The 16,058-nt window shown below is 40.1% G+C and overlaps 2 protein-coding genes across 6 annotated transcripts in view; both read left to right on the top strand.

Moving 5' to 3' along the window:
- Positions 1 to 2,085, top strand: part of fam189a1 (family with sequence similarity 189 member A1) — a 107,636-nt gene extending 105,551 nt beyond the window's left edge. For both annotated transcript variants that reach the window (XM_034103679.1, XM_034103670.1), the window contains exons 10-12: positions 178 to 249; positions 699 to 1,021; positions 1,292 to 2,085. In XM_034103679.1, coding sequence (XP_033959570.1) covers positions 178 to 249; positions 699 to 1,021; positions 1,292 to 1,483 — 587 coding nt within the window. In that variant the 3' untranslated portion in view covers positions 1,484 to 2,085. The remainder of the gene's footprint in view (positions 1 to 177; positions 250 to 698; positions 1,022 to 1,291) is intronic.
- A 1,008-nt stretch (positions 2,086 to 3,093) lies between these two features.
- Positions 3,094 to 15,795, top strand: golm2 (golgi membrane protein 2). Of its 4 annotated transcripts, none has more exons than XM_034110590.2 (10): positions 3,094 to 4,165; positions 7,412 to 7,466; positions 7,585 to 7,687; positions 8,107 to 8,197; positions 8,367 to 8,490; positions 8,702 to 8,782; positions 9,136 to 9,411; positions 9,645 to 9,782; positions 13,660 to 13,827; positions 14,781 to 15,795. In XM_034110590.2, exons 1-10 carry the CDS (start codon positions 3,839 to 3,841, stop codon positions 14,855 to 14,857), a joined length of 1,440 nt encoding a protein of 479 aa, XP_033966481.1. In that variant the 5' UTR covers positions 3,094 to 3,838; the 3' UTR covers positions 14,858 to 15,795. The 4 variants fall into 4 exon arrangements, with proteins under 4 accessions (XP_033966481.1, XP_033966474.1, XP_033966495.1 ...); XM_034110583.2 differs by having other exon boundaries at positions 8,699 to 8,782; XM_034110604.2 differs by lacking the exon at positions 13,660 to 13,827.
- Positions 15,796 to 16,058: the final 263 nt, after the last annotated feature.

Genomic DNA, 16,058 nt, shown 5'->3' with positions numbered 1-16,058 from the left:
AATGTATTAATCAAGCAGGAAACAAATTGGCATGTTTATTGATTATTGAATTAGTCATTAGTGGCAGCCCCACATGTGGCAGCCTCTCATTGTTAACAAGCAATAGTGGAATCTGTAACCACCGACAGCATACCTGCTTTGATGTGTCCACACTAAGTGTTTTGTCTCCCTCTACAGGTGAAAACACTGTTTGCATCTCTGCAAATAACCCTGAAGCTGAAGATTTAACTGAAACACCACCAGAGCAAGGTACCATCATAAAAAAATGTGGCTTTCTGTGATGGTGGGACACCTGCTACTAAACAGCATTCACACCCTTTTTTGTAAAATATTTGGCAATATCTGGCAGTGTGAAGATCTAATTTAACAAACTTTATTAAAACGCATGTAAGTTATCATCATTTGGAAACCAACTTTGGGGATCTTTAGTTTTTTTTTTTTAAATAAACTGAAGTATTAGTTATTTCTTAATTAAACTATTTAAACCCTATTATTGGATTATCTAAAAAAAATGCCTTATTGCACAGCTGAAAACAGAATAAAATCCTGAACCAATTATAATTCAGCTGATAATGAAAATGTGTCACATCAATGAATTAGACAACTGTGATTTCACTTCACCCAACGCACTTAATCCACCGGCATTGACCTTTCTTTTAATTGATTTCATGTTTTTTTTCTTCCTGTTTTATCGACAGAGCCAACGGACGTTACAACAGGCGTAGTTGGAGCTAAACCCAGTCACATAAGCGTGAGGAAGCAGCAAAAGGAGGGCAAGAAAGTTGACTTCCCCCTTAAACCCCGCGGCATTCACACACACTCCTCCCACGATCGCCCACACTCCCTGGCTGACTTTAAGATGTACAAAGACACCAAAGTACTGGTGGCCAAATTCCTGGAGCACTCAAGCTGCAGTCTACCTCCTGAAGTCCAGCAGGTTGTCAACAACATCAAGTGTGTCATCAAGTTGGATGAAAAACACATGGAGGAGGCCATTTATAGTGCCAACGTCATAGATCAGGTAACTGATTTAGACAGCAAGACAGCAGTTTGTGGTCCTGTTATAGTTTTTTATTTGTTAGCAGTATAACTATATCAGATTAGCAGCCCTTTCAGATGGTATTGCTTGATTACATGCCAGAAAATGAACATGATGGATGTATTATTGCCCACATCTAAACTGTAACTGTTAGGATAACCTTTATTTCTTGAATTGTTGAGAAACTAACACAAAACAGACAAATGACAATGTGTTACTATCTTTATTTCTTGACTATGTGTTGTTGCACAGGTGATGGCCCAGCGCATCAATGGCAGTCCCAGGAAGCGCGGTCACGAGGATCTTCACCTGCAGAGCTGTGGTGCTTTGAGTTCGTCCCCTTCGATGCGCCGTCCTAAACATCTTCCACAAACAACCAGCGCCTCCACCAATCCACTGGACTGCTCTGAACAAAGCCTCTTGTGCAAAGAAACTATTCTCTGACCACTCTCCGAACAAGGACGATCAAAACTCTGAGTGCATTTCCGAATGCTGGTGTTGCAGCCACGCTTTGCTGTGCAGCTGACATCTGTAGAGTAATGAACAACTCTTTCTGCAGTGAAAGATCATTTATTTTCTTGTGTGCACAGGCAAACTGAAATGGTCTCATACTGTATCTCCTAGTGCCCTGTGAGACCGTGCCAAGTCATCAGCAGAAACGGTAGCAAACTCAGACTGAGCCTGCCAGTATCTGTGGTGGCTTCTTTCTCATCAGAAAAACAAAAGAATGTTTCTCCCTCAGGGGATCTTTTCTACAGAGCTTCATCTCAAAAAGAGTTTCAAAAGCAAACACACAGCTGGAAAGTTTGTATCTGTGACTCAAAGAAAAGGGAGATTGTGTTTTCAGTATTCCTCTTGTCCTCATAAGAAACAGAAATAAATATGTTTGTAATAAACTGTGAACTGAATGGACTGGGCATTTCTAGCCATTTCTTTGCAGGCTTTGTGGAACTGTTACTGATAGGGTGGTAAATATGTGTGGTGCAGCTGGTTAAAAAAACATCACATATTGTGGATTATTTAATTTACCTCATTGTGTTACAATTCTTATCAGTGTTACAATAAAATATGAGTTTGTATCTTGTGGTTTTTGTTCTTATTTCAATTAACCTTTTTTATCTGTTGGATTCTGTTTGTCAGACTGTATTTGTCAGAATTATTGAACATCTGATTTCATCCACCAGAACTGACTAAAATAATACAAACAAAGGACCAAACACTATCATTTCCCCAAATATCAATGTGGTGAAGAAAATAGGTGTTTTGTTCTGTAGTGATTGCAGAAATAGCTATATTTGCAATGCAACCAATACAGTAGCAATTCTCATTGCAAATAGACCAAGTGACCAATATTAAGTTTGACAACATTTCAATGAGGCGTGGAGAAAATCTAGATAGTCCGGTTTAAAATCACATAGCAGTGGCACACCTGAATATTCCAGGTAATCAATGCATAATGTTTTTTAATGCCACTCAAAGAGAAACCACATTTAGTTATCACTTATTTGTTAACAGGAGGGAATTGTTTGTGATTACACGCTTAGTTTTTTCAGTCAATATCAACTGATATAGAAAGGTATGTGCACTAGCCCCCTTTGAATGAATTACAAGTATTTATTTTAAGCAGACAATGATACAAAAAAAAACATTTTGTATTCTAGACTGAAACGCAATACTTGCTAATCACAAATCTGGACCCTAATGTCATTATAACTGTTAGGTGTTCTTTCAGACAGCCTTGTGTATCCGGTCTTTAGCCACCTCTACCAAACTAAAGAACTTAGAAGCCCTTTCTGTCAGAAATGCCCTTTGTTTTGACAACACAGGTTCTTGGTTGGGTTTAAAACAAGTAAATAGTTTGTTTTCAAATAAAGTGTACACGTTAAGGCTGCGGTGTAAAAATTGGATCATATGTCAAAGATAAAAGCTTTACTATCAACAGACCAATTATGCCACGCGTCCTTTGTGCTGCTACCATGGCTGCTACATAGGACCTTTATTTTGAAATGTATTTAGTAGCAGAAACCGGAAATTGCGCAGGTTGATGGCTTCTAGCTTCACACAGCGCATAAATCATGTTTGGTAGGAAGCGAAAGGTGGAGAGTCTGATACAAAGCCTGTGTCCTTAGTGATTGTCAGCATTTGGCTAAATATATATCGAGGATTACGCCCGTCATCTGCAAGAAGAGACGACACTTTTGTGTGAGACAGGCGCTAATTAATGTTTTTTTCGCATCAACCGTTGTTGCTAGCTAGTGTAAAGCGGTTAGCAGCGTTAACGTCAATAGGAGCTAACGTTAACGTCATATCGGTACCGACAATCATCACCGGTCCTATTTGACGGCGATGCTGTGATTAAAGGAGCTCCAAACCTCAGCGTATGCATCCTACAGTTTACAAGTGGGCAGCGTAAAATGATGAGCTTCAGCTAACCCAGCTAGCTGTTTGATTAGTGTTTGCTCTCCTCACTGCCACGGTGCCGAGTGTCCACGTCTAGTGTCGTCTGCTGTGTTGAACGGAGCCAGCTGAGCTAGGCCACGTCCCTGCGGGCGTATTTCATCTTCCCCACTGACATTGGACCCTTAACAGAGAAGATGCGTGTTTGCAGAAGGAGGAAGGAGAGTAAAAACACAGTAGATATGTGAAAAGTCTTGATCCTTCATGACTCATGTGTCTGTGTAGTGTTTGCTTTTCCGAGCGGTTGCCGCATAAGCACGGCATGTCACGTAGACGGATGTGTTTTACAGACTACTCTCACTGAGTCTGCAGGCTGAAGTATCGTTACACTTTGTTTTTGAAATGGTTGGGTTTGGTGCAAACCGACGGGGAGGCCGCCTCCCGTCCTTCATCCTCATCTTCTTGATGGTGATCATTGCCATACTGTCTTTCAACTACTGGACAGTGTCCAACAAGCACGGCCACTTGCTGGACGAGCTGCTGGAGGTGCAGACGCAGGTGAAGCGCACGGACGCGGCGCGGAGCCGGCTGGAGAAGCGCAACTCGGAGCTGATGGTGCAGGTGGAGACGCACAGGAAGCAGATCGACCAGAAGGAGGTGGACTACAGCGTCCTGGAGGGCAAGCTGCAGGCCCGGGAGACGCTCATCAAAAAGTGCACTGATGAAAAGGTAAAGGTATAGTAGCATTGTCTGATCCCAACCCTGGATTCATTTCATCGATATTTACTAGAATCTAGCAGTATAATCAATGATCAGAGGATGCACGTTGTGCTTCACGTGGAAACAAGTAACCCAAGCTCTAACTGACTGGCATAAGCCTTCTGACTAATCATTCTCAAGTATAGACATACATCAATGTATGTCTATATTTTGGGCATATATAGACATACATTGATGGTAGAAGAAGTGGTGGTAGGAGTACTTGAAACCTATAATTAAGTATTGGAGTAGAAGTATACAACATATAATACTTAAATAAACTAAGGTCATGTCCAAATTGTAATTGCACTACCTAGCTACATTCTATCAATGATACTGCTGTTTTACACTATTTAATTTAGGGGTGGAGGCATACTTTCTTAGATGAAACATTAATAGGCCTGTAAAAACACAGCAGCGCTATTGTTCATTACACTAAGCTAGTCAGTACATAAAGAACACATAACTGTAAGGCAATAAGGAAACGTTTATATTTCAATTCACATCACAACATTACAATAACCTAAATCTTATTAAGGGGTAAATTATATTTCTGTGTTCTTCCATCTCTATCAGATGCAGCATGTAAATGAAAACGTCTGTATTTGATGATGGATGAGGATAATTTTAATCTACTCTAAAGAGGCATGGTGATGGAGTCATTTTAAAGAAAGCAATAATGTGTCTCTATTAGTCTATGTTGCCAAGTTTCAGATATTACATAACAACTCATATCTCTCTCAAGTGTTCCCTTTCAGGTTTAAAGAAAAGGTGTAATGGTGTTGTTTCACTGCCTCTCAGCCACTTGTATAGTATCTAAGTTTGGCACGCTTGTTTGCTCCACAAGGCTATTCCCATCTTTTGCCCCATTTAGTGGACCAGCCAGCAAGTCACTGTTTTGTGTCCCAGCACCCTCTGAACATCAGTGTGTGTCCAGTTGCCCTGGGAGACAATTAGAGCATAGATGGACAGGTAGGGGGGGTCCTGTAATTTTCATTCAGTCTGACATGCTTATTTCTCATGGCAAGCATAAATTAGTTTAACCTATGGTAATCCTGTTTGTTGCGTAGTGTCATAGTCATACCTCATCCAGTAGACATAAAGCAGGAGAATTTAGACATTTTGAGAAGAGAAACTCATTGTGGAAAAGGTTGGATCCTAATAGACAAATGTATGGCTACCCATTGATAAAGAGTGATGTGTAAACTCAATAAATGCTTGTGTGTTTGCAAGGTTCTCTGCCAGAGTATGTGGTTTGAGGAAGGCCATTAGTAGCAATTAGTTGTTTTGCTGACAAGCTGTCCTTGAGCACATATAATCAGATTGGAGTTAGTTTTTCTGAGTGATGCTGCTTATAATGGGACACATAATGGTTGTACATGCGCAGCAAAATAAAACCAGCCTGTGTGTTTTAATAGTGAATTTGGCCATTAGTATTAATGTATTCTTGGATGAATAAATCAACAGGAATCAGTTGTCAGTCTGATCATGATGGGGAAGGTTTTGATTCAGAATGGTTTCTCCGGCCAATCGTCACACAATGTTTGTGAGACTACTCTCATGTTCTGTTGCCAAAACAAATCGTTGCAAAACAACGGCCCTGTAACAGTTATCCTTCTTGTTATGTGGCACTGTATAATCATCTTCAAACTGACATCTTTTACTGACCACTGAATGTTTCTTTTCCCAATGTGTATTCATCATTTATGACACCAAACCCCTCTTGGCGGCTAAATGTTTTGACACTTGCACAGTTTGTGGACGAGATGAACAGACATGTAGTCAGACTGGGTTTTGTCCTGTTGTTGAGGCGAGTAAAGATGGTGACGTGTGGAATAAAAAGGAGCCTATGCTCCCTCGGTTCTTGTTAGTAGCTTAAATATCCGGTTCCATGTTCCTGTAATCAAGATAAGGGGAGGGTTTGAGTTGCAGTTATTCCACTCCTTTCTTTTGTCAACAGTCTAACCCTGTTTCAACACATATCCTGATTACATACAGTGAGAGGCCTGCAATGCAGAGAAAACAGGGACAGTTGAGTCTTGAATGGCCTCTACACAGTACAGCAAATACAGCCTCGTGCCCATTGGATTAATGCAGGAAATACAGGAATGAATAATGCCAACCCTTTAGTGTATACAGTCTGTAAAGATTCTGGTCATGTTGTCAGTCTGTACAGGAAGCTGTTAAGGACTTTTTAGGAAGTGCCAGACGAAACATCTCTTGACCTTCATGCTGTATTTGCTGGCAGCTCTTTCCTTATTGCCTTCTGTTTCTGCAATTATAACTTAATATGACTGAACGTACTGCTTTTCTGTGGTGATTCCTCTCTTTATGCTCATCAAAGTTAATCTGTATTTTTGACACAACAATAATTATATCACCAATTCTGCAATATATTGTGGACTTTTGATACTTTGTGTCTGGTATACAACCTTTCACTGTAACTTGTGACATAAAAGTGGGGCCATTATTCAAGATAACCGGAGGTTTTGAGTTTTTTTGAGGTGAACTAAAACTTTTTCAAACCTACCGGGATAGTTTGATACTCAAAGATTGAGTTTGTGTTTGACTTTAGGTCCAAGTGTTCCTCTCCTCTGTTTCCCTTCTTAACACCCGTACTGTTTGCCTTTATACAGCCGTGTATTAGATTAGATTAGAAGCATTTATTATCATTATACAAGTACAATGAGAAGAGTAAAGCTACTCCTTATTAAGGTGCCCTTGCTAGACAAGTGTATTGACTTTTATTACAGTGAACCGGGGTTTCTAGTTTCTGTTCTCAGTGTAAGTGAAGCGAGTAAAAAGGATCACAAACCAGTTTATGCTACCAATTTCTGTGCTGTTTTCTACTAAGTATTTCTCAACATGACATTGGCGCCCAGGCTTTTAATTACAGTCTAATACCCCATCCTGGTTTTGATAAACAAAAGCACATTGCCTTGTAGCAGTAACTGCTTGTCACAGTGGTGCCATCTGTTTGTGCTGTGAGGTCTTGTTACACAGATAAACAAGACAAACCTGTTCCTCTTTGTTTTCTCCTGCATTACTTACTGCATTCTAGTCTAATCATTATAGCACCTGTGGAACCATTTAGTCGTCTATGGCTTAGCAGGTACCTCCTTTAAGCTTTTGTTCTACCAGTTTAGGGTGCAATAGTGTTTATGAAGCCCTCCTTTAGGTCATAAGACTTCTGACACATTTTCTCTCTTCTGACAGATTAAGGTGCAGAGTGATGTCACAGCCCAAATGACAGAAATGCAAAGGCAGAAAGGTAAGACTTTAGCTCTATCTGACCAGCAGAGGGCACTATCAATGCCAAATCTGTGTCTTCAGAAAACATATTTTATTTAACACTCTCTAAAATAATGTGTTTGTGTGACTGCAAACAGAGCAGCTAAATGAGCTGAAGCAGGAGTTCATGAAACAGGAGGAGCAGCTCAGAGAAGTGAAGAAAAATAGCACTACCTTGGAAAGGAAACTGGAGTATGAGAGGTATGTTACATCTTTACAACTTCCTGTCATCCTTAATGATTGCCTTGGGTGTTTTTTCACTTTGATAATCACACATATGTCAAAACCTTTGACATATCTGCAGCTCTTGAATTTGTGCTTATTATTATTATTATTATTATTATTATCCACTTTTATGACAAGTTGCTGGTTTTTAAATATTCAATGTAGTTTGCTAATAATAATGAATTGGTTATCTTAATTGACTATTTACTGTACTTGTGTTTCTGTAAGGCAGATCTACACTATACATTGGGTGTCATAAGGTTGTAGAAATGTATTTAGAAAATATATTTCTTCTCAGTTTTGAAAAAACGTGTTTCCCTGCTATTTGCACAAATTACTTTCATAGTTTGGTGAAAGTATGTGTGTAAAACTAACGATGAATATTTGTTTGCTAGTTTACAGTGTGGGCGTCAGATTGCACAACTGAAAGAAGAGAATGAAGAAACAAAAAAGACCCTGGAAGAACAAACATCCAAGCTTAGACAGGTTAGTATTTATAAAACATCAGCAATCAAGAAAGGGACATTTTCGTATGACTGTAGTTAATGGTGGAAGGCTGTGGCCCTCCGCTCTTCAGGTTGCATTCATTCAGCACTGAAGCATTTATAATATCTAACTGTACATCAATCTAAAGCTCCCTTATTTAATTATTCAGAGTGTAATGGACGGCCAAAAGGGTGCAGGGGCAGGAAGACACGCAGATGGAGCACCCGGGGAGGAGATGGTTGGAGAGCGCCATACAGTGGCCACTCACCGACATGACACTCCAGTTTTAAAAGGTACAATGGAAAAATGATGTGTCAACCGAAGCTTAAACGGTGTTTATTGATTTTCCTTTTATTCCTTTGCACTTACAAGATAAATGTAGTACTTGATACCAATTGCTAATAATTCTTTCAAAGATTGTGTTGATATCTTACCCACACATCCTTTTTTTATGCAACTATTTAATGAGGAATAACTGAAGTCCCATTCCCTGTGCTCTAGAAGAGATGAGTAAGCCTGGCAGTGATGCTGGTATGCCTGGTATTGAAGACAGTGAGGTGGGAAAGATCGACGATGTGCAATTTGGTAAGCCTTCTTTTAAGGGGACATTTTTTTAAGGCAGTAAAATATAAATTAAGATTATTGTTTATGTTTTTAGTTATTTTAATAATAAACCATATTAAGGTAAAATAAAGGAGAATTGTACGCATTAATGATAAGATAACATAACATAAGAATTTTCTAGTCCTAAATTCGTCAGGTAAGCTATTCAAAAGAAATATGTGAAAGAATCGGCAAATTAAAAAGTACTTTACAGGTAAGAAACATTTCAAATTGAAACAAAAACTGGGTCCACTCCATTGTATGACACCAAGTGTGGTATCTTAAGTATATTTGATTTCCCAAGATTCACACTTTGTCTCCCAATTGATCCACAGCCTTGAAGAAGCCAGCCATCACTCAGAAGCACGATGAGGCCCCTGATATGGTGGTGGGAGCTGGTGCGGGACCTGGAGTCGGGGCAGCTGATGGCCCCGGGGGCCAGGGCCTGTCTCTGGATCAGCCCGGGCTGCAGCAGGACCGAGTGGAGGCTCGAGCAGTGATTGAAATTCCCAGTATCATCAAACAGGCAGACAAACCCATAGTGTTTGAAGAGGACAATAAGGCCGTCATCAAGGCAGACGAACTAGGAGAACAGCAAAGACAAGTACATGGTACAGAATGCGTCACATCTATATCATTGGTTTTAATTAGGTGCCATATTAAAGGACACAAATAGAGTAGTTTTGCTACATTGTGTTTTATGAATGACAGGTTATAAAACAGGCAATAGTTTGATTGGGGAAAATTAGCTGAGCTGTAGCTCAGATTTAGTTAAAGCATGTAAGGAGGTGGTTTACAACAGATCGTCCGCACAGCAAATCCTAACCGTGTTTCTTATTGTCAGCTCCTGATAATGTCAAAGGTGACAGCGAACACTTGAAGGGGATCCCTCTGCCTCCTAACCCAGTACAGGTGCCCAACCCCCTCCAGCCTCACCACGCCAAAGAGCAGGCTCCAGCAGAGCCGGTGCGCCACCGCCAAAGTGAGTTCCTCCTCCACACTTTCAAAAAGAGAAATCATTTGCAAGGGAATTTGGGGTTGGAGAGAAGTTTATTATTTATTTTAAAGGTATGGAAGAAATGCAATACACAAGGAACTGTTCATTTCTGTTAGCTATGCCTTTGTGCTTAGCTGCTGCCTCCCAGCTCTCTGTGATGTGTGCCAATGCAGAGGGTGAAATACAACTTTGAGTCATGCTGTCTGTGTGAATTATGCCCATTACTAACTGGTTCCACCCCCACTTCTACATAACAGATTTTCATGAAAGTCAGTTGTAAGTCAAGTCATGTCTGAGAAAGGCTAGGAGCTCTGTCAGGGAGGAGAGAGGGCTCAGTTGCAGAGGAGAGGAGACAAATCACACACACCTGGCTCCCAGATGATCCTTTCCTGCTGCCTGGCTTCTGCTCTGCTCTGCTGCCTTCTCTCCCTCCTCCTCCTCCTCCTCCTCCTCCTCCTCCTCCTCTGTTTTCATATGCTCTATGCTTTCATCTCCCTTACACCTCACCTTCTGTACCTCTGCTGCTTAAAACACTGACTGCATTCAGTTCACGCGTTCATTTTATTTTTCTTCTAATCTTCCGCCTCTGATTTCATTATACTTGCATCCTATTATGACAAATTAACAGCGACACCCACCAGGTGTCTCATTTTTGGCAGTGTCTGGTGCTCACTAGACAGGCGCAGCTCGAAGAGTGCCTGGCTCAGAGAATCTGGAGTCCCTGCCAGTCCTGTCGTGATCAGAGGTGCCATCTGAAATCAGAGAGGAACACAAACTGCCTCTGATGCCTGTGTCATTATAGATCAGAAGGCAAAACACTCTTTGTTTCTCCATATTTAATGATCAGTTTTTCTACTTTTGGCAATTTATACAGCATTTGAATCAAGTTTTGGAAGTTATAAGAACTATTATCATTTTCCAACCATTAGTTTAAATGGCCATTTTAAACCAACTACTCCTGTATCTGAAGCTGCATCAAATCGATATTTTTTCTATCTGCACACTATAAATGCAGTTCAATTTAAAAAAAAAAAAAAAAAAAAAAAAAAAAAAAAAAAAAAAAAACACACTTACTGTACCTTGTTACCTTGAGTTGAATCCACATTTCCTCACAGTACCAACAAAAATAAACATTAGATTGGATTTACAGCAGGGCTATTGTATGCGATTGATTGCATCGTAAAGATGGTTCAATCAGTAACTCAATCAGTGCTTGGTGCTCTCTAGACTTTACACCAGTGGTTCTCAAAGTGTGGGGCGCGCACCCCCAGGGGGCGCAGAGGCATGCCAGGGGGGGCGCGAGAGACCAGGAGGAAAAATGGTTATTAAAAAAGAAAAAATCATAATTTGAAAAATGATTGATTCGAAAATAATATGATACAGTACTATTGTGTGTGTGTGTGTGTGTGTGTGTGTGTGTGTGTGTGTGTGTGTGTGTGTGTGTGTGTGTGTGTGTGTGTGTGTGTGTGTGTGTGTGTGTGTGTGTGTGTGTGTGTGTGTGTGTGTGTGTGTGTGTGTGTGTGTGTGTGTGTGTGTGTGTGTGTGTGTGTGTGTGTGTGTGTGTGTGTGTGTGTGTGTGTGTGTGTGTGTGTGTGTGTGTGTGTGTGTGTGTGTGTGTGTGTGTGTGTGTGTGTGTGTGTGTGTGTGTGTGTGTGTGTGTGTGTGTGTGTGTGTGTGTGTGTGTGTGTGTGACGAGCCATTTTGTGTGCGCGAGCGAGAGAGAGAGCGCACCGGTACTGGAGATCGTTGTTGTTAGCATCTGGTGCTAGCGAGCTACGCTAACGGATGTTTTTCAACAACAAAGTGGAGGAGAGTCCTCTCCTGTCAGACTGAGAGACTCAGTGAGCTAAAGGACTCTCTCAGTGTTTAGATGGTTAACTTTAGTCTAAGTTATCTCAGTGGGTCTCAAATGTTTTGGTCACCATTAATGTGAACAATTATTTCCGAGGCGCACGTTTATATGATCATTATAGTTCTAAAAAATAAGAGAATAAATGAAAAACAGGTATGAAATACTATATGACAGTAAAACAAGAATAACGTTTAAAAGGGTGATTTGTAAAATATCCATAAAGAAAAAGGAAATCTGTTTACAGTTCTGTTTCATATGGGTGATGAGAGATGTATCCATAGATCTCTTCATTTTGCTCTCAAAGTGCACCAGATTGATGCTTTTAACTTCCATATTTAAAAATAAATCTTCCCGGGGGAGCTTGCCCCCGGACCTCCCTATGTGAGGTCCACACACCACCTATAAAAATAGCACTTTACCCCTGCTTACACCTATATGCCGTGAGCTGATTATCGAGCCTTCATTGTAACAGTCGCACTGTGTGTATTTGCGTGGGGATTGTTGCAGTAGAAAATTCCACTGTAGCGACCGGTACATTAATGGGAAACCCTAAATGTTTGAGCACCCTCTATGAAACGTCAAGCTACCCCACAGCACCCCCAAAGGAAATCTCTGGCGCCGCCACTGAGCCTGACTATTTGTGTTGGGGGGGCCCGACTTTTTTTTTTCTCCAAACCACTGCTTTACACAGTCCCTCATTACTAGTGTTAATTTCGTCAGCTATTTTTTTATTTAGTTTTAGTCATAGTCCTTTGTTAAATTTCCTTTTTAGTTTTAGTCATATTTAGTCACCTTCATCCTGTTTTTATTTAGTCAAGTAGTCAAAGAAAACTAATTATTTTAGTCTACTTTTTGTCAATGAAAACTGTCGAGTCTTTTTTAGTCATCAGATTATATAGAACATTTCAGTCAAACTAGTCTAGCCAAAACCAATCATTTGTCATTTTAGTATATATAAATAAATAGGATTATATCTTGTCCTTATTTGATGAAAAACACAGGTTGAATGATTAAGAATACAGCTTTGCAGAGAGTATCTGGTCAGGTTTGTGGTGTTTTTACCAGCTGTGTTATGGCCACATTGCTTCCCTTCTGATAAAACAATGCATTCACTTTTTTTCTCCACCTCATTGTAGCAAAAATGGGCCCAAATATCACATCGTTTCTTTCTCCCAAGCAGTGGTGGCTTTAGACTTTTTCGTTGTCAGTCATTTTGACGGACAGGATTGTAACATTTCCGTCATAATCCATTATTACCCGTCGAGTACACAATCTATCACTCACTCGCGCTGACGGGGGGGTATTCGGTTAACGCGACCACTGCTCCCAAGCCCTGTTGTTGCCATTTTATTTTATGTTGAATAAGGTTAGTTAGACCATGAGTTAAGACCCAAGTCTTCCTGACACGTGCAGCACAGAAACAGCTGCTGCCCTGCCGCAGCACCGGAAATGGAACTGCTGGGAGAAAAACTGACTGATCAGAAATGTAACGTTATCTTTGATAATATTTCGTCTCCTCGTTTTTCGCCAACGAAAGTAAAGAGATTTTGGCATAGGCCTAGTTTTTATTTAGTAAACTACATTTTCGTCTCCTCACTTGTCAACGATATTGCATGATGATTTCGTTGCAGTTATTGTTTACTGCCGTCGGTGCCGTCTCGTCATTGTCTCGTTTTCGTCATGGAAAAAAAGGTCGTTGACGAACATATTTCGTCATTGTTTTAGTCAACGAAATGAACACTACTCATTACAAAGGGAACCCCATTTGTTTCCACTCACTCTGCTTTCTAGTCCATGATTTACTCTGCTTCACTCTTCAGGAACACTTGTCTTCTTATTACAATCTGTCACCTTGTGTCCATGCACCTCCTCATCTTTGTCATCCTCTTCATGCGATCACTTATTCCTTCATGCATTCATTATGCAATATTTCATCCATTCCTCGCTGTCTTCCTACAACTGCCGCCGCTTCCCTCCCTTCCTGATGAGGCCCTTCTCTGCCTCCTGCAGGCCGGTTCTTTGATGAGAACGAGTCCCCAGTAGATCCGCAACACGGCTCTAAGCTAGCGGACTACAATGGGGATGATGGGAACGTTGGTGAGTATGAGGCCGACAAGCAGGCTGAGCTGGCCTACAATGAGGAAGAGGATGGTGATGGTGGGGAGGAAGACGTTCAAGGTGAGCCAGGCCGGGGGACTGCCTGTCCAGATGTGTATCCACCATTCCTCCCTTGCTACCTCCCTCCACCCCTCTCCTGCTGCCGCCCCATGCATTTGTCCCAACAGTTAGAGTAGCTCACAGTACCCTGAGTTTGGTCCATGAATCAGTCATAAACTCCAGATATTTAAGAATTACGACCTAAACAACAAAACAGCCATGTATGCAGTATGCAGACATTGTTTATTGTGTAAGCCCAGTACAATCTGAGCACCATGTAGAGGGAAACTTGTGGTTCTGTGAGAGCAATTCAATGTCCATCTAGTATTTTTCTCTCCTGCCTGTGCTTCTTTTTAGCTATACCACCTGTCTGTGCCCACCACACATCTGACCCACATCTAGAGCAGTAGATAAATATAGCTCACTGTGTTTGTGAATGTGTCTGTGTTGTTCTCCTTGAAACATTGAAATGCATGTCCATGCTTTATTTTGTTGTTATTGTTTCCTACCATAACATTCTGATTGCCTTTTTAGATTACATGTTTATTATTTAATTACCACATTGCATTTGGATACTATTTTGATCTTTAATGGCTATGATTCTTGTTACATGTTATATCTGATTTATATTTATTTTAGATAAATGTCTGACAAAATCAGCTGAATCATGTACAAAAAGGGTTGCAAGTCCTCTATGGGAGTTTCAATTCAAACCCATTGTATAAAGTACAATGAAAACATAAATCTTGACACTTGTGACCCAAGTGCATTGTATGTGACCATTTATTTGATGGATGTTTACTGTATTAGTTTGTATTCTATTGATGTGATTGGACTGAAAGGGAAGACATTGTTAAGATAATCCACTTAGCTTTATGCATCTTATTTTACAATGGAGTATGGTTTCAGCACTTCGTTAAGTGTATTGTTTGTTATTTGATCTCTAATGCTTGTGTTGCTTTCTTTTTTCCTAGATGATGAAGATAGAGACATGCAAGGAGATCGGGCTGTGGATTATGGGAAAAGACATCAAGCCATTGACATTCTTTGAATGGGAAATCATTCAGCTGAAACTCATTACAAATATTCAGACGTTCTTGAGGAAACAGTTTGAACATCAATATGTTTAAGAATGTATAGGATGCATCTTCAATGTCACAGACTATCATAAAAAGACATTGCAACTAATGAATTAATTCTAAATAACATACTATAATACAAAGAAAAAAATCATGGCACTGTCCGGAGATGGTGATTTGCTAATGGTTCTAAGTTATGGCAGAAGGGATGATATACTGTACACTGACTGTTGAGTTTGTGATTTGATAACTGCCATAGTTCATACAAAGTGATCTGGAAGAGCCCACAGCTGAACTTTTAAGGTTGAACTGGGTTTTGTTTTTGCCGTTTCTTTCAGGTTGCTGTTGCTTGATAAAAACAAACTCTTCACCTGAGATGTTTATCAAAGAGACTAATACGACATTCTGCCTTTCTAACATAATTTTGGGACTTTTACATGGAAAATCTTTTTTTTGTTCGTAGAGTGGGAATGCATTGCAAAAAGGACTTTGCGACGCTGTCCTATTAAATAAATTACGTTTCTTAGTGACAGACACTTGAAAGTGATCCTTGTTCTGTTTTTTTTATGATGCCATTGCATGCATATGAAAGTTGTTTTTAATAATAATCAAACTGAGCAAAAATACTGATGCTTAAGCAATACTTAGAGCTTTGTTAGTATCCTCCAGTGTGCAAAGATTAAACAAGCACATATAGTACTGACATACTGTACACATGCTTCCATTCATGAGGTCTCTTGTACATAATGTAGTTCAACTGTTACCATTTGTACTGAGGAAAACCTAATTACTCACCTTTTAGGGAAATTTGTGAACATGAAAACAGTTTGTGCAGCCAGAAAAAAGTGATTTCTCATGGAAAGGCACATTGAATGTAATTTTATTTTATTAAAGTTGATGCTTCGTGTCATTTTCCCTTGTGATATTGCTTTAAAGTCAATTGAGATGTAGAAATTAGTTTGTCATCGCCGGTAGTGATTGGATTACTCAGGTGATACGGCTATAAATGTAATTTGGGTCAGCTGTTTTCTAATCGCAAAGGTGGATGTATAGCACATTAATATTTAGTTCATAAGTGTAATGCGCTTTTCTTTTTCATTGATTATAAAACACATGTTGATATGTTCAGCAAGAAACCATAAATATCCGATCGATTGTTAACATTATTCATTT

The sequence above is a fragment of the Pseudochaenichthys georgianus genome, chromosome 3 (genome assembly GCF_902827115.2).
Source record: "Pseudochaenichthys georgianus chromosome 3, fPseGeo1.2, whole genome shotgun sequence".
Lineage (NCBI taxonomy): Eukaryota > Metazoa > Chordata > Actinopteri > Perciformes > Channichthyidae > Pseudochaenichthys > Pseudochaenichthys georgianus.
This window is presented reverse-complemented; position numbering and strand designations above follow the sequence as displayed.